The 24,277-nt window shown below is 48.0% G+C and overlaps 1 protein-coding gene across 1 annotated transcript; it reads right to left on the reverse strand.

Moving 5' to 3' along the window:
• Positions 1-3,402: 3,402 nt before the first annotated feature.
• On the reverse strand, positions 3,403-17,177 carry LOC142921706 (hydroxylysine kinase-like). The gene is made up of 8 exons (XM_076063014.1): positions 17,016-17,177; positions 16,563-16,709; positions 15,974-16,098; positions 11,622-11,949; positions 8,477-8,619; positions 6,879-7,059; positions 5,423-5,731; positions 3,403-4,743 (listed from the first exon to the last, which is right to left on the reverse strand). Exons 4-8 carry the CDS (start codon positions 11,944-11,946, stop codon positions 4,673-4,675), a joined length of 1,029 nt encoding a protein of 342 aa, XP_075919129.1. The 5' UTR covers positions 11,947-11,949; positions 15,974-16,098; positions 16,563-16,709; positions 17,016-17,177; the 3' UTR covers positions 3,403-4,672.
• Positions 17,178-24,277: the final 7,100 nt, after the last annotated feature.

Genomic DNA, 24,277 nt, shown 5'->3' on the forward strand with positions numbered 1-24,277 from the left:
ACATCAGCCCACCGCTGTGTTGAAGGGTGAATCAACAACATTTACAGTTTGAATACGACGTTTCGCTGGTAATTACATACAGCATCATCGAGCAATTCGCCAGAATGGTAAAGCCCTCACTTGCTCCCGGTCTTAAATAGAGCAGCAGCAGGGTGACGTCTTCATTTAACTAATTCAGGTGCAGTAATTATATAATCGATTGGTGATCAGTGACAGCGCCGTGACTACACGGGATGTCGCGCTTGGCCTGAGCAAAAGGCAGACGGCACAAAGAATGAAGACGCACAATGTGACACTGTGAACTTGCGAGACGATTTCGTTTTGCGCGTGCGATAATCACCGCCATTCTGCTGGGTAAAATGTGTAGTACTCTTTGGTTCTATTGGGTAAAGTCACGTAGGTGAAAATAACATAACAAAAAATCACTACGTTTCGGCCACAACACAAGCGGCCTTCATCAGGTGAAGGGACAAGACTGTCTGGAGGACAGCGCTGACTTTACCCAATAGAACCAAAGAGTATGGATCCTAGCAGTCACGAAAGCTTTAAATCTAGAATTAAAATGTGTAGTCCAATCGCTTGGCACTAAACATTTTATTTAAATGTGAAGACCTTTGTCGATCCACTGCTGGATAAATTCCTCCACCACGATGTTTCTGCCATGGGGGTTGTTTGACCATCATTCACCACATTGGTCAGTGTGGATTGGTGAAGGACAGGTAGGTGCCCAGAATTAGTTCAGATATCACTCGCTACTGATGTCATCCGTGATCAGTAACTTGAGTCGCTGCTGGGTTCATAGTGCATTGCGCTAACAATTGCACCGCTACTACACCTTAAACATTGAATGTCATCATTGACCACGATCAATCCACAGCTGGATGAAGACCTCCCGGTGCTATCCGTGTACCTGCTTGAGTCCCGAGTGGTTGGGGTCATCTGAGTGCAAGTGGTGTGTGGTTATCCACGTCGGGTGAGTTTCCTCACCAACCTGCATTGACCAGGGTATAATGACTAACGGTCACATATCTTCCCCACAATTTTAACGCATCTTGATACATTAACCTGAATCTGAAAATTTGAAATATTCATCATTACGAGGAAATAAAACAGGAAGGAGACAGACTTCTAAACATGGATTTCTCTGTTAGATGCAGTCATTTGATGCCACTATTTGTGATATCTCAGGGAACACGATGTGACAAATCAAGCATACCAGCTTATATGGAAGAATGTCTCGATTCCAGCTCTCAAATCAACAGATAGACACGATGCTTATATAAATAACCACATTGTACAGCTTACCGACCTACCAAGGAGTTGACCCGTTCTTTCGATGTCCTCTAGTACACAGGTAACTATAGGCTACAACAGGTGTTTCGTAAAGCCAGTAGATACACCTTTCTGCGGCCCACTTTTCACTTCCCACAAAATCAGCAGCCTGCAATACAATGCAGCGATACGGTCCAATTTACACTTCAATGGCGACTAATGGGAGATGCGAATGGACCGTGGAAGACTGGCCCACAAACTTCAGTTTGAGAATGCAGAGGACTGGATGGAAAAATGCCAAGGAAATCCCGATCGGATACCCCCCCCCCCCCAATCTCTCTCTACGAAGAGTTGACGGCGGGGATTTGAGAGGCGGCAGCAGCAGCAGCAGATGGTGGCCGTACGCTTGTGGCAACGAAGCCCCGAGTAGCCGTCCCTGCAGGTGCACACGCCAGGGAGCCGCGCAGCGCCCGCCGTTGACGCAGCCATCTCGGCACAGCGCTGTTCGGGGGGCATCGCCAGAGGCGCACGGGAGGAGGAGCCTTTAGCCGTCGGCAGAATCCTTGCATCGGGTAGAGCGGCCCCAGACATTGTCGTCGTCGTCGTTGTCGTCGGCCGCTAAGTGATCGGAGTGGCGATGATGACGCATTGGCGAATGTTCGTGCGTGTGTATGTGGTCACAACGGTGACTTCCTGGGCCTCAATTATGTCGGCTCAGACTTAAATGAGTACCTGGTGTGCTGTGGATTACGTCAGCATTGGGGCGACAAAAGCGGCTTTGGGGCCGTCCATAAATGACGTCACGCGATTTTGGACGATTTTTGACCCCCCCCTCGTCATTGTCACAAATGTCTGACCCCCCCCAAAAAAAAAGATAAAACATGCTTCAAATCGCTTTAAACTATTGTCATTGTAGTGCGTATTTATTGTGCCGCTGCACTCTGATGTAGGAGAAAACATTTATTAACAAGTCTATTTAATTAAGTGGAGCGTGTTGTCTATATTTATTTAAAGTTGCGCATTTTGATGTGACGTCACATTTCTCACCCCCCCCCCCTCGTCACGCATCGTCACAAATGTCTGACCCCCCCCCCCCCCAGGTGCGTGACGTCATTTATGGACGACCCCTTTGGCGTGGTGTTGGCCACACCACCTACTCGATACAAGACGTACACAAGCTGAAGAATCAGACTGGCGAACGAGAGGCACAATTGAAATAAATACATCGTGACACGGTTGGCATAGATGAGGTGAGAAGGAAAGGAGAGCACCCCATACCTCTGAAGAGTGGCATAACCTTTCCTATCATAGGGGCACAGCTGACAGTAATTCTAGAGGAATGGGATTATATTATTGCTGTCTCTGAGAATCGCACATTGTGTTTGATCGCTCTCATCGGATAGGGCGACCTGAAAAACTGGCGGTGTACTTTCTCACTCTCGCTTGTGTACAATTACGGGTTACCAGAGCACAGAATGCAAGCTCACATTCACTCGGGTAAGATGGGCTGCAAGCACAGTGGCCAGATGTTAACTACCTCGCCTGGTATACAGGAGGTCATTGGTTCGATCTCGACTGATGCCTGCTGCTGTATATTTGGATGTTCTCCCCTTGATCGTGTGGCTTTTTCTCCGAGTCCTCCGGTTTTTCCCTCCCAATTCAGAAGCATGTGTTTGGAGTATTTGGCTGCTAGAAATTTTCACACAATAAGCCACTTCGTTGAGCTATCATTTGTGGCCAGGTCGCTTCTAAAAAAAAGAGCTTTACAGCTCAGTGGGCCCTGGTAAAATAAAAAAGTTTTAATTTAGTATGAGAGGGCAACATTCTCGTCGGTAATGGCATAAGACAGGAGGCGGCAGTGTATACGTGGTGCATCTGCGTTTGAGGCTTAGCCAATTTTCACAGCTTCAGATCAATCCACTGCTGGATGATGCCTTTCCCCATATTATATGGGTTACTTGACCATACTGCACCACACTGGTCAATGCGGTTTGTTTGAAGGGGTCCAGATATCACTTTCAATTCATGTTATAGTCATTCCCTGTAATCGAACTTACAGTGAGGGAAAAAAGTATTTGATCCCCTGCTGATTTTGTACGTTTGCCCACTGACAAAGAAATGATCAGTCTATAATTTTCATGGTAGGTTTATTTGAACAGTGAGAGACAGAATAACAACAACAAAAATCCAGAAAAACGCATGTCAAAAATTTCATAAATTGATTTGCATTTTAATGAGGGAAATAAGTATTTGACCCCTCTGCAAAACATGACTTAGTACTTGGTGGCAAAACCCAGGAGTGTCCCACTTTTGTAGAGGAAACCTTTACAGCAAAATCATCAAACACCCACCACCCCCACCCCACTACCGTTCCCAAAGTCCGCCGAGTGGAAGGTCATGGCAACGCAAGAAAGTCGACTGATCTTTCACGAGGCCAGGACTCCCCACGCCCATGTCTGAGGGTTCTAAGGTCAACTGTAGTTTAGATTAAAAAAATATCTGAATGCAACTGCAACTCACAAAATAACAAAATTAACCCAGAATGCACCAAATCTCGTCAGATCTTTGAAGCTCAACCGGGGAAGAGCCTGGGTTGAGTGCTTAATTTGAAGACTGTCTGGGAAAAGCAGACGTTTTAGGCCTTGCGCTGCAAGTTGGCCAACAGATGTCGGTGTACGGTGACGCTTTTTATATTCTTGGTTCTTTCGGTAAAGTCACGTAGCAGGGAAACAATAAAATAATAAAAATATAAAACATCTATGCAGTTGTCGAGTGTTACCCCCCCCCCACCACCTTTCGTATGCACAGGTAATCTCCGAGTTACTCCGGTTTCCTCTCACGAGCCAAACAAGCTACAAAGGAATTGGTCGAACATCTGAACGCTGGAACTTCATGAATACAAAATCTCAGAAACAGTCAGGATTTCCTGAGTAAATGAACGGGAAACAAATATTCTGACAGTACTATTATTATTATCACCCACGGATGCGCATGTGAACGCCGTTTTGTCAACAGCGCTGGATGCAGCAACAATACGTTCCTAACCTGAAGCCACGAAAAACCTCCCCTATGCATTAAGTGCCTGGCATGAGCAATTCACATTTTTCAGATTCCGTATTCAAAGATCGCACGTGTCCAAAACCAACGGCGCCACGTTCAAGTTGAAACCGGTTCCTTGCGAAGCCTCGGGAGGTACCGGTGGGGCGAGTGGGAGGACGTGTCTCACGGTGGGCCCCCCCCCACCCCAAACTCCCCCTTCTCTCTCCTCGCCGTCCGTCTCGATCTCCACCGCGGTTCTAGTTTCTGTACCGTGCCGCAACATCGGACCACAGCCTCTGCATGTCCTCCAGGCCCCTGGTCCAGAGCTCGCGTAGCTTCACCCAGCCGGTGCGCGCCGTTATCAGCAGGTAGTCGGCGTTCTGCGGGTATCGCAAGATCGTGTAGCGGGCCATGACCAGCGACTGGCAGAACCTGCGGGGAAAAGTAGACCATGTTGTTGTTGTCGCCGTTGCTGTCGTGACGGTTAATATCGTTTGTTATTCAAGAGGGTTTTTGCTGCCGACTTGTTGATCGGCTGGGATTTTAGCGTCCAGGAATCGCAGTCATAGTTGGATCAAGTCTCGTGGTCAGCAGCAGAAGTGCCAGCAGAAGGAAAGTCGCCGTCTTCATCTTCCTCGTCTCCAGCAGCAGCAGCAGCAGCGTGATCAGCAACATGATCGTAAACAACATTGCTATGAGTGTCTTTTCTATAATCATCATCACCGTCATCAGCAGCATCCGTAGAAGTGCTGTTAGCAACATCATGGTAATCAGCATTATGTCTAAACTGTTACTGATCCCCCCCGTTCACCAATACACATTAACCAGCATGGTGAAGTATGGTCAACCACCGCGACAATCGACATGGCATTGGCAAGACCTTCATTCATCATTGGTCTGATGAAGAGCTTTAAATAAATAATAAAGCACGTGTTTTTTTTTTTTTTGCCGCACAATCATCGAGTTTATCGGATTCTCGCCAGACCTGGATTAATTCTCGTTACGCAACCGCCACAGGTTTTTGAAGCCAACGTTTCCCGATGCGGCCAACGGCGATCCGGGCAGACCCGACCCGACCTGCCCCGGCCCCCCTCCCCACCTCCGCTCTCACCTGCACGCCACCAGGAAGTAAACGGCCCTCCTCTCGTCCTCGGTGAGGGCCTGCACGCTCTCGTAGCGGCCAGGACGTGACCCCCGGCCTCCATCGCCTCTCCGCTCTCCACCATCATGTACATGATGGCCATGGCCAGGTCGTACACGTGGTAGCCGAACATCATCGAGTTGAGGTCCACAATGCCGGAGACGCGGTGCCGCGGCGCTCCCTCCGCCGACTTGGGCCCCTGCTGCTGCTGCTGCTCGCTTCCCGCGGCCACCTCCTGCACCAGGATGTTGTCGTCATTGAAGTCACCGTGGATTATGCCTGCGGCGAGGGGGAAACGTCGAATTTGATTTCGTCCGTTGTCTTTTATTGTTGACCGTCCTCCCCTCGTCGCCGTCGTCATCGTTCGTGCCCGTGCCGTTTTTATTCCGGCCGCACGATTGGTGTTGCGCAAGCCGCGTGTGCGAGTCTAAGAACGGCCCCCGCAGAGTCTCAGTGAATCACCGACTTCTTCTCCTGCCTTCAAAGGCACAGAATTACAATAACCCACCAGCGTCGTACAACCCTGCACGGGGGCAAGATATGGAGCGGTGTGTAGTGGTATGCACACCGCATCACGAGCCCTTGATTCCCGGCCATGGAGAACATCACTGATATCTGAACCAGTCCTGGGATCCTACCTACCTCCTCACCGACCAGCATGGTGAAGGAGGCAAAACAACCCCCATGACCCTACACAGCCTGGGAATGCCTTCGTCCAGATAGTGCATTGACAAAGGGCTGTACATTATTATTATGAGGATATGTGTAACAAAAACTGTTGAACACGATTTAGCATCCATTGAAAAATGATTTGGTAGAAATTACAATTATGATTTATATACAGTAGCGTCTGAATGTAATAACCCTGTCATTTGATTTCACCTGTGATCAGTGTCTGTGCGAGTGTCCCCCATTACATGCATGCCTTGTAATGCATCTGTGTATGCTGGGTAAAAGTAATCACGTAAAGCACATTGCAAAGAAAATGCTTGCCACAAATGAATCACAATACCTTGCTGATCTCGTCAAGCAGCATAAACCATCACGCGAATTCGGGTGATCCTCGCAGCGGCTTTTGGCTAACCATCGAACAAACAAAGACGGTCACCGCATCGCGCGCTTTCAGATGCACTTCTGCGGCCGTCTGAAAAGCTCTTCTTTCCGATATTAGGAAGCACTGGAGCTATGCACTTTTAAACCTAGATTGAACACTAATTTATTTTTGAACTGATTTTTTGTGTTTAGTTTGTTGTCCTTCCCCCGCACCCCGATTAGCACGGTTGGCTATGTACGGTGCGAAAGAAGTTCAACGTACACACGTACGCGGCACCCGTCGTGGCTTCAAGGCCTCGTCGGTGGCCTGAAGCGCCCCTCGCCCCCTGAGGCATGGAGCTACGTCCCGGGTGAAGCTGCGAGGCGAGCGTACATCTGGTAAACTTGTGCAGGTTGGGTTGGATCTCCTCGCGGAACTTGGCGATGACCTCCCTGACCAGACCCTGGTTGGGGTCGCCGTCCAGAGTGAAGAGGTAGGGCTCGAGCAGGTGGGTGTTTGACAGGTTCCAGATGAAATCGTCTAGTTGCAGGGAGTGCAGGAACGGGTGCTCAAACTATGCAGATGTTTAAAAACGAAGGCGGTAAGATGACAAAAAATGCAATACGAGATTAACATCGCATTGGCCAGTTGAGTACACATGTAAGTTAAAGGCAGCAAAACGTCAAGCTAGCAAAGGATAGTCTTCGTTTCAAAAAAGATGTTCTCCTTGACTTATTATTTTCTCTTTGTTTTTTTTTCCGGTAAAGTCACGTAGGTAAAACTATAAAATAAAAGAATAAATGAAAAAACAACTACATTTTTAAAAATTCTATCATTTTATAGTTTTACCTACGTGACTTTACCGAAAAAACCAAAGAGTATGAATCCTTGCAGTCACGAAAGCTAAAAATATAGACTTATTATGCAGCTGAGGGTGGGGCTGCCCAAGTCCTGCGTGCGGCTGGCAAATGTTTGATTGGTATTTGTGAGTAACAGGACACTTGAATGGATCTGAGAAGTAGTTTTGTGAGATCACCTTCTGCGGGCCATTCTCTAACCAGAGGTGATGCACAGAATGAGATGTTTTTTTCCATCTCATGACATGGCACCAATTAGCACAACTCATACAGCCCTTATCAAGGCACTGCCGTATTCAGTGTTGGTCATGTAGGGTGTTTGACCATACTTCGCCAAACTGGTCAGTGTAGGTTGGTGAAGGATAGAGGACAAGGGGGGGTGGGCAGGACTGGTTCAGATATCACTTGCCACGAATGTTAGGCGTGGCCGAAAATAAAACTCAGGTGGCCGGGTTCGTAGCGCAGTGTGCGCACAACTGCGCCACCGCTCCACCCCGACGCTTGGAATAAAATTTGGGGGGGGGGGAAACAAAAATACGTTGCTTGAAAACCAGCCATTCGATCACTTGAAAGGACTCTCACATTGCTAATTATGAACAGCTGCGTACGTTCTGAGCGAGTGGGCTCGTTACGTCACATTACACTTGCTTACCGAGAGAAAAGGCTCGCCGAGACTCAAGACTTTTTTTTTAAGATTGTCGCAGTAAGGGGTTGGGGAAACTATCGCTCCGCATTTCCCAATGAAGTAATTTGCGAGTTATTTCTTTTTTGCCTCTTTACTTTGTCGAATATTCTCATATTCTTGTTTCTTTCGGTAAAGTCACGTAGAAGGGAAACAATAAAATAATAAAAATATAAAACAATAGAATTTTCACGACGTTTCGACTGCAACACAAGCAATCATCATCAGGTGTGAAAACCACAACAATAATTTTTTTTTTTTTTCCTTGTTGTGGTTTTCACACCTCATGACGATTGCTTGTGTTGCAGTCGAAACGTCGTGAGAATGTTATTGTTTTATATTTTTTATTATTTTATTGTTTCCCTTCTACGTGGTGACTTTACCGAAAGCAACAAGAATATGAATCCCTGCAGTCTCACGTCACCTGTCAAGAGGCGCTCGTGCGCTCGTACCTGCTGCAGGGCTTGGTGGATGCTCGCTGCCAGCTTGCCCACCTGGTAGTACAGGCTGCCATCCGCCAGCACCCTGGACAGCGGCACGCCGGGCAGGTACGTGAGCAGCCGCACGTTGAACTCCTTCTCTCCTTCGCCGCAGTCTGAGAATTCACAGCAGGAGTCGCCACCGAGGTCAAGAGGTCACCACGGTTAGTGAAATCTCACCGTCGCTTCCTTTTGCTGGAACATAAAAAGCTGTTTGGAAGCTGATATCGGAACCTCCAAGGTCTGGCCAAAGTGTCAACTCACCACTTTGCGCCCTGTGTTCATTACCCACGTGCTATACTACACAGGGTCTCTGATGAATTGCTCAACTGATAGCCAAGGCTACTATTATTTTTTTAGGAAATTAAGCGACAATTTGCTGCTCAGCATTAAATGGTTAATAACAATAATGAACGTGCTAAGTCCCATATATAACGCACATAAAATTCGTGTAGTCTTTAAAACGCCAATCTCTCAAGCAACTTGAATCGAGTATTTCTGTTCCCCCCCCCCCCAACAATAGTAAATTGGAGTGATTTTTTCCTCATGACTTTCTTTCACGATACTATTAACGCAGAAATTAATAACAAGAACGCATTCCGAAATTCGCATTCCTATATGGCCTTGTTGTCTAAACCGCTGTAGCTAAATAAAGCATTTGAGAGGAATAATACCTCACCACACCCATGCGTAAGGCATCCGCCAAAGTTGCAACGTGGCACGCAACCCTCACGCCTTAGCGCACGCTGGCCGGAACCGGGGGCAATTCGCCCAGGTTCGGGCCAGAATGGATACGTCAGCACCACGAGTCTAGCTGAATTCCCTGGGTTCAGCTTGAGCAAATTACTTAGGAGCAGGGTGAATGGGGGCCCCATCTGCATCAGGAGGCGACTTTTATCGCTCGTTCCATCACGTAAATATAAGGGTCAGCGGCATTCCGTGATCTTCGCATTCCAAACACGGCGTTGGGCGGCGATGTCAGCTCATGCGATGAACCCCGAGCCTGGGTTTAAAGGAGCGCTGCTAGCCCAGGCATTATAATCAGAATATGTACTTTTACTGGAGGAATCCGATGAGCTATGAAGCACTTTGCTTTACAAATGTTTAGCAGCCCAGTGTTGTCCCAACTACAGCCCGTGGGCCAAGCCCGAACCACCAAAATTAATTCATTCTGGTCTACAGGACAACTATCCCGCCACGCCTTACAAGAACTAATTAAGTACATGTCTCAGTCAGCAATACTCACTTGAAATTACACACGACAACCGTCGCCCCCGCGCCCTCCCCCCAACTGAAAAGTTTGACAAGACCCTCCCGATACTCAGTGAGGCTCTGCTGTGAAAACAAGTGTAACGATGATGATTACAATAATAATATTAATAGAAGTGATGCGATGCAGGAGGCCGGAGTGGGTGTGGGGGAGAGATAAGCTCTGTATCGACATGTTTGCATTTCTCTAAATCTCTCCTCTTGCGGATAGATCTTTCTCCTATCTCTTCCATATAAATATCATATTTCTGATTAAATCTCTCTCTGAATGAGTTAAATGATGACATCACCCTGCTGCTCTATTTAAGACCGGGAGCAAGTGAGGGCTTCACCATTCTGGCGAATTGCCCGATGATGCTGGATGTAATTACCAGCGAAACGTCGTATTCAAATATTGTAAATGTTGTGGATTCACTCTTCATCACACCGGTGGGCTAAAGTAGTGAACTATTTTATGTGTTGTCAACGTGACACATTTTTTACTGTTTGGCTGTGTCGGGTGGTGGAGGGTTATGACACATTTATAAATAACGTGATCTCACCCAAAAACCTTTATCATGAATAAATCTCTCTCATATCTCTACAATATATCACTTGTGACATATCTTTCCCGTCTATGCTTGTTCATGTAATACATGGTTTTGGTTTGACGTGTTCCCCTTGTCAGCCAATCCGGAACTCGATGCAAAGAGTTTGACGTTTGCTTCTCAGGGTCTCGTGGGAAGATAAGCAGAAACAAAAATTACGATTTAGGTTTTGTAAGTATGTTGAAATTCTTTCGCACCATACGTACGTAGCCAACCGTGCTCATCGGAGGTGTGGGGAGGTGGAACACACTGTGCAGTTGGCGAATGGCGGCGTCGGTGAACTGTACAAACATTATATCTACCAACTTGCAGGTCAGTAGATGAGAAAACAGCAAGTGTGCTTCTGATCTCTCACCACAGATGTTATCGTCTCGTCCGTGTGGCTTTGCTGTGAGCAGTCATTCCAGTTTCATCCCACACACCAAACATTGTTTTTTTTTATATATATATATGAAGAATTTACAAAATATCACAATGTGGACCTTGGGCCAGTACCAACAAGCAGTGCGTTACATCCACCAACCTCACAAAAACTAAAAAGTACGATCCTTTTACATCACTTATCGTCAGTGGAGTGAGACCCAGTATTATACCACCGCCTCATGCTCGGATATTGATCGTTGTCTTTGCAAGTATAAACCAATGCTGTGTTCGTATGATTACTATCAGCCTATGACTAAATCACCTGGAATGTGCCCTATCATAAGATCTGAAAGCTAAGCAGGTTGAGCCTGGATTAGGGCTTCTATGGGTTACAATCGTGCATTAAACAGGCATCACAGGCTGCTGCGTGGTGCTATGTTGTGGGGGCCAGAGTTCAGTTGCAGCAAAATCAATTGTACTGCACTGTACATCTATTAAACTTGATTTGTCACTTTCGTGACTGCAGGAATGACTCTTTGGTTTTTTCGGTAAAGTCACGTAGAAATAAGAAATAATAATAAAATTACATAATAGCATACGACGTTTCGATTGCAACGCAAGCAATCATCATCAGGCATAGAAGAGCTAAATTTAAGAGAGAGGAAACACAGAACCGCAGATATATATACAGACACCTAAGTAGAAGGGAGTTCACACAGAGACACAAAGAGAGACACAACGTACGGAGCACAGAGAGATAGGGTCTCTGTGCCGAGGCCTTAGCATGTAGGGGGAGACAAAGGGAGATGGAGACGCACATCAAGTAGAACAAGATTTAGTATTACGTACATCTCTTCTCCAATGTCTCTGCTCCCGGGACCCACGCGGGCGCAGCTCACCGATGTTCTCGAGCGACATGATCTTCCCGCTGACGTTGTCCACCACCTCCTGCATGGGGAAGCCCCTCTCCCGCAGGAAACTCATCATGGCCATCTGCACCTCGAGCATCTGCGGCCGCTGGCTGTCCCGCGTGTTGGTGACCTTGAGCACGAACTGGCGACCGTCGCGCGCCAGCACACGGTAGTTCTGGTCGACGTAGCTCGCCAGCGGGCTCACCCCCGCCACGCTCACCCCGTAGAGGCGCTCCACCAGCTCCGCCGCGCGGGACTCGCTGAGGCACGGCTTCTCGTGCTCGCTGCCATCGTCCTGCGGCGCGGCTTGCATCGTCTTCAACGGACAAAACGAGGGCAATCAAAAAGCTTTTGGGTTTTGCAAGTGCACGTTGGCGTCCGCTCCATTCGTGCAGCGCAAGGCACCTCCGATGAGCACGGTTGGCTACGTACGGTGCGAAACAAGCTCAGCGTACACACGAGGCTACACCCTGGAGGCGCTACGCTTCACGGACAGCCCACAGTAGTTGTCGCATTTACAGAATTGTGCCGACACACGTGGCATACTACTGATTTAAATTACATCTCCGAGATCTTTAGCATCCGACTGTGAAGCAGACAGTCCGCAATATTTACAGTTCATACACCCACAGCGTTAACCGGGGTGGTCGTGGGGCTCGTACCACAAACATCTGCAACGCGCTACCGCTCGGCCATGAAGTCAATCGATCGATCAGCGATCAATAAACAAGTCTCTTTGCTCGCATCACATTTAATAGCAACACATTTCACCGAACAGAAAAGCACCACTTAAACATGTCAGATATAAGATTCGTAATAACAGAGAATTATCCTTGTGTATTTCAGTGGAAATACAGCCAGTGCCTGATAAAGTAGCATTACTGTAACTGGAATTATAACAAGAACCGTGGGTTTATGCAGCATTGGGGAGCTGCAGCTATGGCCCACCGAGTAAACACCTTGTCCCGTAAGCACGAAATCACGTGTTCAAATTCCACTGGATGTGTAATTGTGTGAATAATAATCAGGGCTTAATCTGTCACTGAATATTTTCCGGGTCGCTGGTGCGGAGTGGAGTGGGCAGCACAGCCCCGGTAGCCACGGCGATAGCGAAAGGTACACACTGGACGTGGTGTGCCGGGTGTCAGCAGATTTTTCAGAGTCGCTGACACAGAGCAGCCCTGGCCGAAATTATCTCCATACATATGTAAAAGGCAAAGTTGTGATTATGTGTGTCTATTCAAAATGTTTAGCGTACTTCCCGACATGCAACAAACTTGAAATTTGCCATGTGGGTACTTTCCAGACTGTACACCACGCAAAAAATATAAAAATACACTTTTGTGTTTTTTTCTGGGGGGAGGAGGGGGGGAGCTCAATAATGCATTTTTTTTGCACGGCAAGTGAGTTGTGACGTCAAATATGTCACGTGACCCACGCATGTGGAAGCTTAACGCATTGTAGTGTAGTGGTTAGCGCACTGCGCTACGAACCCGGCAACCCGAGTTCAATTCCCGCTCACGGCCACCACCGGTGACGATTATTTCAACCGCTCCTGGGCCTCCCCTAGATCGACTCAGCCTCAAACGAGTAATTGCTGTGGTGTGTGAACATCGCCACTGGGGACACAAAGGCGGCCGGGCGTGGTGCTGTCACCCACCCCTTCGTCTGTATATATAAAAGCGAAATTTGTGAATATGTGTGTCTGTTCGAAATGTTTAGCATACTTCCCGACATGCAACAAACTTGAAATTTGCCATGTGGGTAGCTTCCAGACTGTAAACAATGCAAAAAGTATAAAATATACTCTTTGGTTCTATTGGGTAAAGTCACGTAGGTGAAAATAAAATAACAAAAAATCACGACGTTTCGGCCACAACACAAGCGGCCTTCATCAGGTGAAGGGACGAGACTGTCTGGAGGACAGCGCTGGAGTGTGAGAAGCCACGCTCAGATCACGACCTTTAAGCTGTGTGAGAAGAAAAACACAAAGCGCCTTGACAAAGGAATTATCATATAATTTAGCATTGAAATGGCTCATTGAAATAGCTAAGTTAAAGTATACACATCCGCAGAGGTACCCTTTGACAAAGGAATTAGCATAGAATACAATTTTATAAAACAATAAAATTGTATTGTTTTATAAAACTACAATTGTATTGTTTTATATTTTATTATTTTACTAGCGGTAAGTACCCGGCGTTGCCCGGGCGAAAAAGATAGACTCACACATCAACTTACACACAGACATCGACCCACACACGTAGAAACACATCGACTTACACGCGCACACACATACACATATAGACTCACACAGACAGACATCGACTTACACACACACACATATGAACTTACACACACATAGACATCCACTTTAGATACACCCACATGGAGTTACACACATACAGCGACTCACACACACATCGATTCACACACAGACAAAGGTGAACTCACACACACATTGACGTAAAAACACGTCATTACACACACACACATATCGAGTAAGACACACACACACACGGACGTATATATACACACACATGGACCCACGCACACACATTGACTTACACACACACACATAGACTCGCACACACATAAATAGACTGACACACACATTGCCCCACACACATATGGACTCTACTTTAGATACACACACATGGAGTTACACACACATATCAACTCACACACATGGACTTACACACACACACATGTATGGACTTACACACACACATGTGGACTAACATAGAGACATGGACTGACACACATACACATGGACGTACACACACACATCGACTGACACACATAGACACACAAACGCACATTGACTTACACACTGACATGGAGCCATGCACACACATTGACTAACACACACACAAACACATCGACTAACACACACACAGCGACTGACACGCACACATGGACTGACACGCACCCTTGGACTGACACACACACACAAACACATCGACCTACACACACACACAGCGACTGATGCACACACATGGACTGACACGCACCCTTGGACTGACACACACACACACATCGACCTACACACACACACATCGACTGATACACACACATGGACTGACACGCACCCTTGGACTGACACACACACACAAACACATCGACCTACACACACACACATCGGGGGTTGTCCGTTAGAAAAAGACAGACACACGCATGGTCCTACACGCACACACGTATGGACTCAAACACACACATCAAATCACAAACAAAGATCCCCCATATAGCCTTAACAGACTGTAGGGGCAAGTGCTGTTAGCGAGCACCTATGAAGGCCGGAACGGTACACCAGGGGGTGAGTGGCCAGCACCACGCCCGACCGCCTTTGTCTCCCTAGTGCCGATGTTTACACACCGCACCAGGTACTCATTTAGAGGCTGAGTCGACCTAGGGGAGGCCCGGGACCGGTTCAGATAATCGTCACTGGTGTTGGCTGTGAGCGGGAATCGAACCCAGGTCGCCAGGTTCATAGCGCAGTGCGCTAACCGCTACACTATCGCTCCCCACATCAAATCACACACACACATCGACGTGCACAGCAATCCCCGATGATGGCACAGCTATGAGCATCGCAGTACTACGTATCAGCAAATAGTGTGACGTGAGCAATCGAAATAGTAGAAATGCATAGAAGAAATCAGCTGAAATAAGTGTACATGAATGAGCATCAGTATGCACAGGTAAGTTGAGAAGCAGGCTACAGTCTAGATTATAGAGTGGCAGTATGTCGACTCAATGACATAAGCATAGCTACAGTCGACATAAAAAGCTGGCAATATGGGCAGCAGCTGAAAAATCAGGATACAGTCGACATGAAAGGCTGGCAGTACACTGAGTGAGGTAAAGAAGCAGGCAACAGATTATAGACTGGCATACACTCATAATGGGCAAAAGCTAAATTAGCAGTGTGTATAATAGCGGCGGTGCACTGGCGTGAATTAATCAGCAGGCAACAAGCCACATCACAGACTGGCAGTGCACGGTCTCAGCGTCATAAAAACACAGCTCAAAAAGGAAACATGTAGCAACCTAAGAATTTAAAAAGTATTTTTCTGCACACAAAGAAAGTGATTGTAATATCTGCCACCTTCTTTGTTTCATAATAGTAAACAATGAACCCGAGTTATTATCTGCACACAAACATTATTATTATTGTAATATCAGACAACTTATTTGTTTGGGAATAGTAAACAATGAACCCGAGTTATTATCTGCGCACGAACATTATCATTGTAATATTTGGCAACTTATTTGTTTGATAATAGTGTAGGGAGGGGCGTGTATGGGCTATGTGTAGCGACGGTCTGTGTACAACTTACCTGTAAGGACTGACATAGTCCAGTAGGGGCAGTCGCAATATCCCTTGCCCCGTAGCAGGAGGGGGCTGTTGGGTGTCCTGGGATCCGCCGGGGTCCCTCCTGGGGGGAGGCGGCTGCCGGGTGTTCTGTTAAACACGTGAAATAAAATGTCCGGTGTGAGCTCCACTGAACGCACAACACTTGGCGCGGTCCACCGCCCCCTTCCCCCCCCCCAAGCAATTGGCGTGAGTTGGTACGGTCAATGTCGCGCAGTAAATAAATTCATATAGCGAAATCCCACGAAATCGCTGTGACTAATTTAAAGGTGACGGACATGAAAAAGGAAGAGCCTATTCCCACCGTGGGGCTTAGGGCGTGCTGGCTGGCACATTTTTTTCGATGTCAACCCCACGGTTCGAGAGGCAAATCCCTCGCAAGCGCACGCGCGCGGAGACGTTTATAGATAAGATATTTACATACAAAAATTATGCCTTTTATTTCATAATACGAACGCCCGCTGGCAGAAGGTCAAGGGACAGACCCAGGTGCCACGGGTCGACTGACTGAGATGACTGGCTGATGCACCACCTGTGCCCCCTCCTGTGCCAACCTGTTGTGCTTTAGCCACCCGGCGTTCCGCTCGTTGTTGTGAGCGTCGCTCCTCCGCCCTCCGTTGTTGTTGGAGGGTGACTGCCTCCAACTGCCCAGTAGCAGCGTCCTTCACGAGCCTCCTCCACAGAGGCCGATCTTGACACCGCTGGTACCAGTCATCGGCAAGTCCACTCAGCTCCACGTCCTCCTGTACCACATCACTCCATCTCTTCTCTAGCCCGTGCCGCGCACAGACAAAGATACCCCGTATAGCCTTAACAGACTGTAGGGGCAAGTGCTGTTAGCGAGCGCCTTTAAAGGCCAGCACGGCACACGAGGGGGTGGGTGGCCAGCACCATGCCCGGCCGCCTTTGTCTCCCTAGCGGCGATGTTTACACATCGCTCCAGGTACTCATTTGAGGCTGAGTCGACCTACACACACACAGACACATATCCTTGTGCGTGGTCTCACCTGGTCGTCGTCCTCACGGTCAGTGAGCAGCGTGAGGAGTGAGCGCAGCGTCCCAGCCGCCCTCACCACCCCCACCGCCCACTTCTCGGGTTACTCGCAACCACCACCAACACCACCAGCACCACCACCAACACCACGGCCACCACCCCCACCAACGCCACCACCACCACCACCGCCACCACCGCAACCACCACCACCAACACCACCACCACCAACACCACCCCCACCAACACCACCACCACCAACACCACGGCCACCACCCCCACCAACGCCACCACCACCACCACCGCCACCACCGCAACCACCACCACCAACACCACCACTACCAACACCACCCCCACCACCACCAACAACAACAACAACCGCCATTCGCCACTAAGTGGCGGTGACGTCACCACGACGCTTGTGCCAGGCTATGTGCACCCTGAGGCCACGTGAAGTGTCGAACGCCCGCTGGCAGGAGGTCACGGGGCAGACCCAGGTGCCACGGGTCGACTGACTGAGATGACTGGCTGATGCACCACCTGTGCCCCCTACTGTGCCAACCTGCTGTGCTTTAGCCACCCGGCGCTCCGCTCGCTGTTGTGAGCGTCGCTCCTCCGCCCTCCGTTGTTGTTGGAGGGCGACTGCCTCCAACTGCCCAGTAGCATCCTTCACGAGCCTCCTCCACAGAGGCCGATCTTGACACCGCTGGTACCAGTCATCGGCAAGTCCACTCAGCTCCACGTCCTCCTGTACCACATCACTCCATCTCTTCTCTAGCCCGTGCCGCGCCCGCTTAGCCCCCTCAATCCGGCCAAACAACAACACCACCACCACCAACACCACCGCCACCACCACCACCACCGCCACCACCACCAACACCACCCCCACCACCACCAACACTACGGCCACCACCCCCACCAACGCCACCACCACCAACACCACCACTACCCCCACCACCACCAACCACCACCACCAACACCACCACCTCCACCACCACCGACAACACCACCACCACCAACACCACCACCACCCCCACCAACACCACCAACACCACCCCCACCACCACCAACACCACAGCCAGCGGCGGTGGTGTTGGTGGTGCAGCAGCAGCAGCGTCTGAGAGCGCCCAGGAAGCCGAGCCACCAGCGGCACAGCGGGGAGCCAAGCGGCAGTGCGGCAGCAGCAGGAGCAGCAGCAGGGACAGCAGCAGCAGGGACAGCAGCAGCAGGGACAGCAGGGACAGCAGCAGCAGGGACAGCAGGGGCAGTAGGGACAGCAGCAGGGACAGCAGCAGGGACAGCAGCAGCAGGGACAGCAGCAGGGACAGCAGAGGCAGCAACAGCAGCAGGGGCAGCAGCAGCAGGGACAGCAGCAGGGGCAGCAGGGACAGCAGCAGGGACAGCAGCAGGGGCAGCATCAGGGACAGGGCGCGGAGCGTGAGACAGGAAGGCCGTGTTGGCCATGGTGGTGACAAAGTCCCTCGTCCTGGGGGGGAGGGAGGGGGAGTGGGGGAGTGGTGAGTGTACTAGTGGTGAGTAGTGGTGAGTGTACTAGTGGTGAGTGGTGAGTGTACTAGTGGTGAGTGTACTAGTGGTGAGTGTACTAGTGGTGAGTAGTGGTGAGTAGTGGTGAGTGGTGAGCAGTGGTGAGTGTACCAGTGGTGAGTGTACTAGTGGTGACTGGTGGTGAATGGTGAGTAGTGGTGAGTGTACTAGTGGTGAGTGGTGAGTAGTGGTGAGTGTACTAGTGGTGAGTAGTGGTGAGTGTACTAGTGGTGAGTGGTGAGTGTACTAGTGGTGAGTAGTGGTGAATGTACTAGTGGTGAGTAGTGGTGAGTGTACTAGGGGTGAGTAGTGGTGAGTGGTGAGTAGTGGTGAGTGTACTAGTGGTGAGTGTACTAGTGGTGAGTAGTGGTGAGTGTACTAGTGGTGAGTGTACTAGTGGTGAGTAGTGGTGAGTGTACTAGTGGTGAGTGTACTAGTGGTGAGTGGTGAGTGTACTAGTGGTGAGTAGTGGTGAGTGTACTAGTGGTGAGTGTACTAGTGGTGAGTGGTGAGTAGTGGTGAGTAGTGGTGAGTGTACTAGTGGTGAGTAGTGGTGAGTGTTGAGTGTAAACTCACCAGGCAATGCTGAACCCCCCGGACCCGGATCCAACTCCACACGACGAACCGGTTCCAAACATAAGTCGACAAGGAATTGATTCAGACCCTAAGTCGATTCCTCATGCAATTCAATGAGCAATCGATTTCTAACACAACTCAACAATCCGATTCCCCGTGCAAGTCAATGGGAGTCGATTCTTAATGCGATTAAAAAGGAGTCGACTCCTCACGAAACAATGTTGAGAATTTGTACGGTGGAGTCACGGAGGAAAAATAAAATAAAACAAAAGAAAACAATTAAATCACGACGTTTAGGAGGCAACACAAGTCTCCTTCTTCAGGTGGTGTCAAGTGGACAGCTCAGTGACACAGAATTAGTAAAGTTGGACTACATGTTTATTTCTCGAAAGCATTTTGGCTGTAGACCAGTGTAACAAGTCAAAAATTTAACTGGAGGCTTTATTTCTTCCAGCACAAGACGCATGATATGGTAGCTGCAGTAAGCCACCCACCGCTGACACACACACACCCACGTGTATTTGTGGATGCACTAAGTCCGACACACACACCTGTACTTGTGGATGCACTAAGTCCGACACACACACCTGTACTTGTGAATGCACTAAGTCCGACACACACACACACACCTGTACTTGTGGATGCACTAAGTCCGACACACACACACCTGTACTTGTGGATGCACTAAGCCGACACACACACACCTGTACTTGTGGATGCACTAAGCCAACACACACACACCCACCTGTACTTGTGGATGCACTAAGTCCAACACACACACACACACCTGTACTTGTGGATGCGTTAAGTCCGACACACACACACCGACCCATCTGTACTGGTGGATGAACTAAGTCCGACACACACACACACCGACCCACCTGTACTTGTGGATGCACTAAGTCCGACACACACACACCTGTACTTGTGGATGCACTAAGTCCGACACACACACACCTGTACTTGTGGATGGACTAAGTCCGACACACACACCTGTACTTGTGGATGCACTAAGTCCGACACACACACACACACACCGACCCACTGTACTGGTGGATGCACTAAGTCCGACACACACACCGACCCACTGTACTGGTGGATGCACTAAGTCCGACACACACACACACCTGTACTTGTGGGTGCACTAAGTCCGACACACACACACACCTGTACTTGTGGATGCACTAAGTCCGACACACACACACACCTGTACTTGTGGATGCACTAAGTCCGACACACACACACACACCGATCCACCTGTACTTGTGGATACACTAAGTCTGACACACACACACACACCTGTACTTGTGGATGCACTAAGTCCGACACACACACCTGTACTTGTGGATGCACTAAGTCCGACACACTCACACACTGACCCACCTGTACTTGTGGATGCACTAAGTCCGACACACATCCACCTGTACTTGTGGATGCGTTAAGTCCGACACACACACACACCGACCCACCTGTACTGGTGGATGTCCTCGAAGGACTTGGAGTTGTTGATGGCGAAGACGCAGAGGAAGCGCTGGCGGTCGGAGACTGAAATGGTGGCGGCTGAGGAGCTTGTTCACTAGCTCACTCCTTGTTTAAAAAATGTTGCTTTGAAGGTCTCGCTCTCAAAATAACGCTCCCAAATAATCAACAGATATTGGTAGTGTGCTGCTATCGACCGCCTAGTGGGAAGGATGTTGAAGCTGCGTCTGCACTGAGAGAGCTTTTTGGGCACCTCCCTAAAGGTGAAATAGTTTTAGTGGGTGATCTAAATTGGAATTGGCTAAACCCGCCGGCCGTGGCCACACATTTTGCAGATGAATTTAATCTGTTTCAATTAATAAATGTCCCCACAAGACCCAACCTAAAATATTCGGGACAGTCAACTCTGCTTGACGTCCTATTGACATATGCCCCTCACAATTTCACACTGACTAGTGTTCTGGGTAATAACCTTAGTGATCACTCCTTCATTTTTGGAGTGAGATCATCAGCCAGACCCAAAGCCCCCCTAAATTGGTTGAGAAGCACTCTATGAGACACTTCAGCACTCAGGCATTTGCTAATGATGTGCTTCACTCGGATATTGACAAGGTCTGTGATATCCCCAACCTGATTACGGCTTGGGAGACTTTCAGGTACACGTTTCTCCAAATTCTTAACAAACATGCTCCGTTGGTTAGATTTAAAACTAAATGCAACCGCCCACCATGGTTTGATCATTTGATTACAAAGCTAATGAAAACTAGGGACAAGGCTTGGGCATGTGCTGAGAAAAGTAATTTGGTCAATGACTGGCTAGAATACAGGATTTTAAGGAATAGATACGTCAAAAAAATACGGCATGCAAAAAATGCCTACTTTTCCTCCACTCTCCTGGAATCACATGGAAATGCCAGGATTTTCTTGAAAACAAATATATCGAAAAGGCATCCAAAACAGACAATCTGCCCGTTGAGCTTAACCGAAATGGGGAATATTTTTCAGATCCCAAAAAAATAGTTGACAATTTTAACCTTCATTTTTCTGAAGCTGGTAATCTTTTTTTTATAATGTATTGGGAGTCACCTCTGCTCATGCAAATTCCTACACCCCTGTCCAAACATTAAACGAATTTAGTTTCCAGACAATCCACGAAAGTAATGTTCTGAAACAACTGTCTTACCTCAAAGGGTCTTCCTCTTCCGGAGCAGATAGTATTCCCGTCTTTGCTCTACTAACTGTTGGTCACCTAATATACAAACATATAGCCCATATTTTCAACCTGTCCATCAAAGAAGCATCAGTTCCTCTAGAATGGAAACATTCCTATGTCCGTCCACTTCACAAAGGGGGCCCTAAAGATGATCCAAATAACTACTGACCTATCTCAATTTTGTCCCCGTTGATGAAAATTTTTGAAAAATTATTGACCTACCAAATTAGCAGTTTCCTGTCCACCAACTATCTACTACATCTGAAACAATCTGGGTTCGGAAAAAAATACAGCACCACATCTGCTGCATTAGACTCTCTGAATCACATTTACAGTAGCCTTGATAATAAGCAGTACTGTACCTGTCTTTTTCTAGACCTGTCCAAAGCTTTTGATACAGTAGACCACAACACCCTGCTTAGTAAATTAAGTTGCCTCGGTTTTTCCGAAAACACAGTAAAATGGTTACAAAATTACCTCTTTTCTCGCACCCAAACTGTATTCACAGATGGTTGGAGGTCAAACAGTGTTAAGATAACAAAAGGGGTTCCACAGGGTTCCATCCTCGGCCCCCTTTTCTTCTCTCTTTATGTCAATGACTTGGGCACTGACCTGGATCATTCCAGGGTAAATCTTTTTGCAGATGACACAATAGTGATTACTGCTGGCCGCTCTCCGGATGACGTGATTGCTAAGCTACAGGGTGATTTCAACAAACTACAACATCAGCTAGTTGCTCTTAAACTAGTCCTGAATACCTACAAAACCAAGGTGCTATGCTTCTCACCAGGACTGAAGCAGGAAGTCATGTTTCCCCAATTACATTCCTTAAATAATTATAAAATAGAGCAAGTCAAGATCTATAAGTATCTTGGGGTCATCCTGGATTCAAAACTGAATTTTGAAGATCACATTGATTATATTGGTAAAAAGACAAAAATAAAAATTGGTTTTCTGTATCGCCACAAGCACTGCTTCCCCCCAATGTTCCGTTTGGAATTGATAAAAGCTACCATACTGTCTCTACTTGACTACTGTGACATCGTGTATAAATCAGCCCCAAGTACTGTACTGAAGAAGTTTGATTCCATCTATCACTCGGCCTTAAAATTTACATTGAACTGCACATATAGGACTCACCACTGTGATCTCTACATTGGGTCAAACTTAACGTCTCTTAATGTTCGACGGCTTGTGCACCAGATCTTATTTATTCACGATGTACTTACAAAAAAATCCACAGACTACCTGCTGGATCTCCACTCTATTTCAAATAACAAATTTGACCTCAGGTCTTCGCTCATTTACCAGCTTCACATTCCCTATTGCCGTAGGAAGGGCCTTTGCTATTGATGCCCCCAGCGTCTGGAATGCTATTGCCAATAAACTGCAACTTGAATCGCTACCAATGAGATCTTCTCTCAAAACTGCTCTCGAGGAGTTGTACACCCCTAGCTGCCACTGCTATTCATTGGCGTAACATAAAATAAAATGTTTCGCTCCGGATGACGCTGCAAAGTATTATCTGTATTTTGATTTAGCGTGCTGATCTTAAAGGTACATTGAGTAATTTGATACTCAGACCGGTGCATCTGTTGTTGTGGAGTAACTCATGCAGCCAACTATGGCTCTAGGATTTGGTGTTACATGTTATTTATGTAGTTAATTGTAAAAATTCGGTCACAGTCCCTGTGATCACTGTTATGCTGCAATTATGGCTTTATTTTTTGGTGATTTGGAAAACGTTTTTAGGTTTGGACATGTTTGTTTTGTTGTAGTACGGAGTTAAACTGATGGCCTTAATCTAAGTTTTTGTGGTTGTTGTTTGACTTGCATCCCACTGGGATTTTTTGCACACAGCGTTGGTGTACGGCTACTTTTTTCAGGAATATTTTGCTGTTTTTTTCATGGATTTTCTGTTTGCACAGTCACATAGTCACTTTAAGATGTTTTTCTTGTTCGTGTTTTTGTTTTTTTTGTTTGTTGTGGTTGCACCCGATTCAAGAGCCGAATCGCTCACAGGGCTAAAATAAACTGAAAACTGAACTGGGCCTTCAAACCGTCACGGAGAGACGTGGGTGGAGGAGGGGCGGGGTTTGAAGGGGGCGTGGTGGAAGGAGGCGGGGCGGGGTGGAAGAGGGCGGGGCGGTGCAAGGGGGCGGGGTGTAAGGGGGCGGGGTGGGGGTGTAAGGGGCGGGGTGGACGGGGGGCAGGGTGGGTGGGGTGGGGAATTGCCCCTCGGTTTAAAAAAACGCCGCGTATTTCTATTGGTCGAGAGGCATGCACGTGACCCACTTTATATTTCATGCAGTTCACATTCCTGGTTCTTTCGGTAAAGTCACGTAGATAGAAAATAAAAATTAAATAAAAAATGACTAAAATGAAACACAAAGCAAAAAACCCACGACGTTGAGCGGAAGAGAAACAAATCCCCCTCCCCCCACAATCCCGCCCACTTGGCGCTA

The sequence above is a fragment of the Petromyzon marinus genome, unplaced genomic scaffold, assembly GCF_048934315.1.
Source record: "Petromyzon marinus isolate PM22_M1 ecotype Great Lakes invasive population unplaced genomic scaffold, UKy_Petmar_22M1.pri1.0 PM_G_Scaffold_86, whole genome shotgun sequence".
NCBI classification, from domain to species: domain Eukaryota; kingdom Metazoa; phylum Chordata; class Hyperoartia; order Petromyzontiformes; family Petromyzontidae; genus Petromyzon; species Petromyzon marinus.

Excerpts from the sequence above, each read along its gene's own strand:
- LOC142921706 (XM_076063014.1), bottom strand. The coding sequence starts at position 11,946 with ATGCAAGCCGCGCCGCAGGACGATGGCAGCGAGCACGAGAAGCCGTGC. Across the intron at positions 7,060-8,476 it reads TCCACCAAGCCCTGCAGCAG|TTTGAGCACCCGTTCCTGCA; the intron begins GTACGAGCGCAC and ends ACATCTGCATAG. Across the intron at positions 5,732-6,878 it reads CCTGCACAAGTTTACCAGAT|GCATAATCCACGGTGACTTC; the intron begins GTACGCTCGCCT and ends CCCTCGCCGCAG.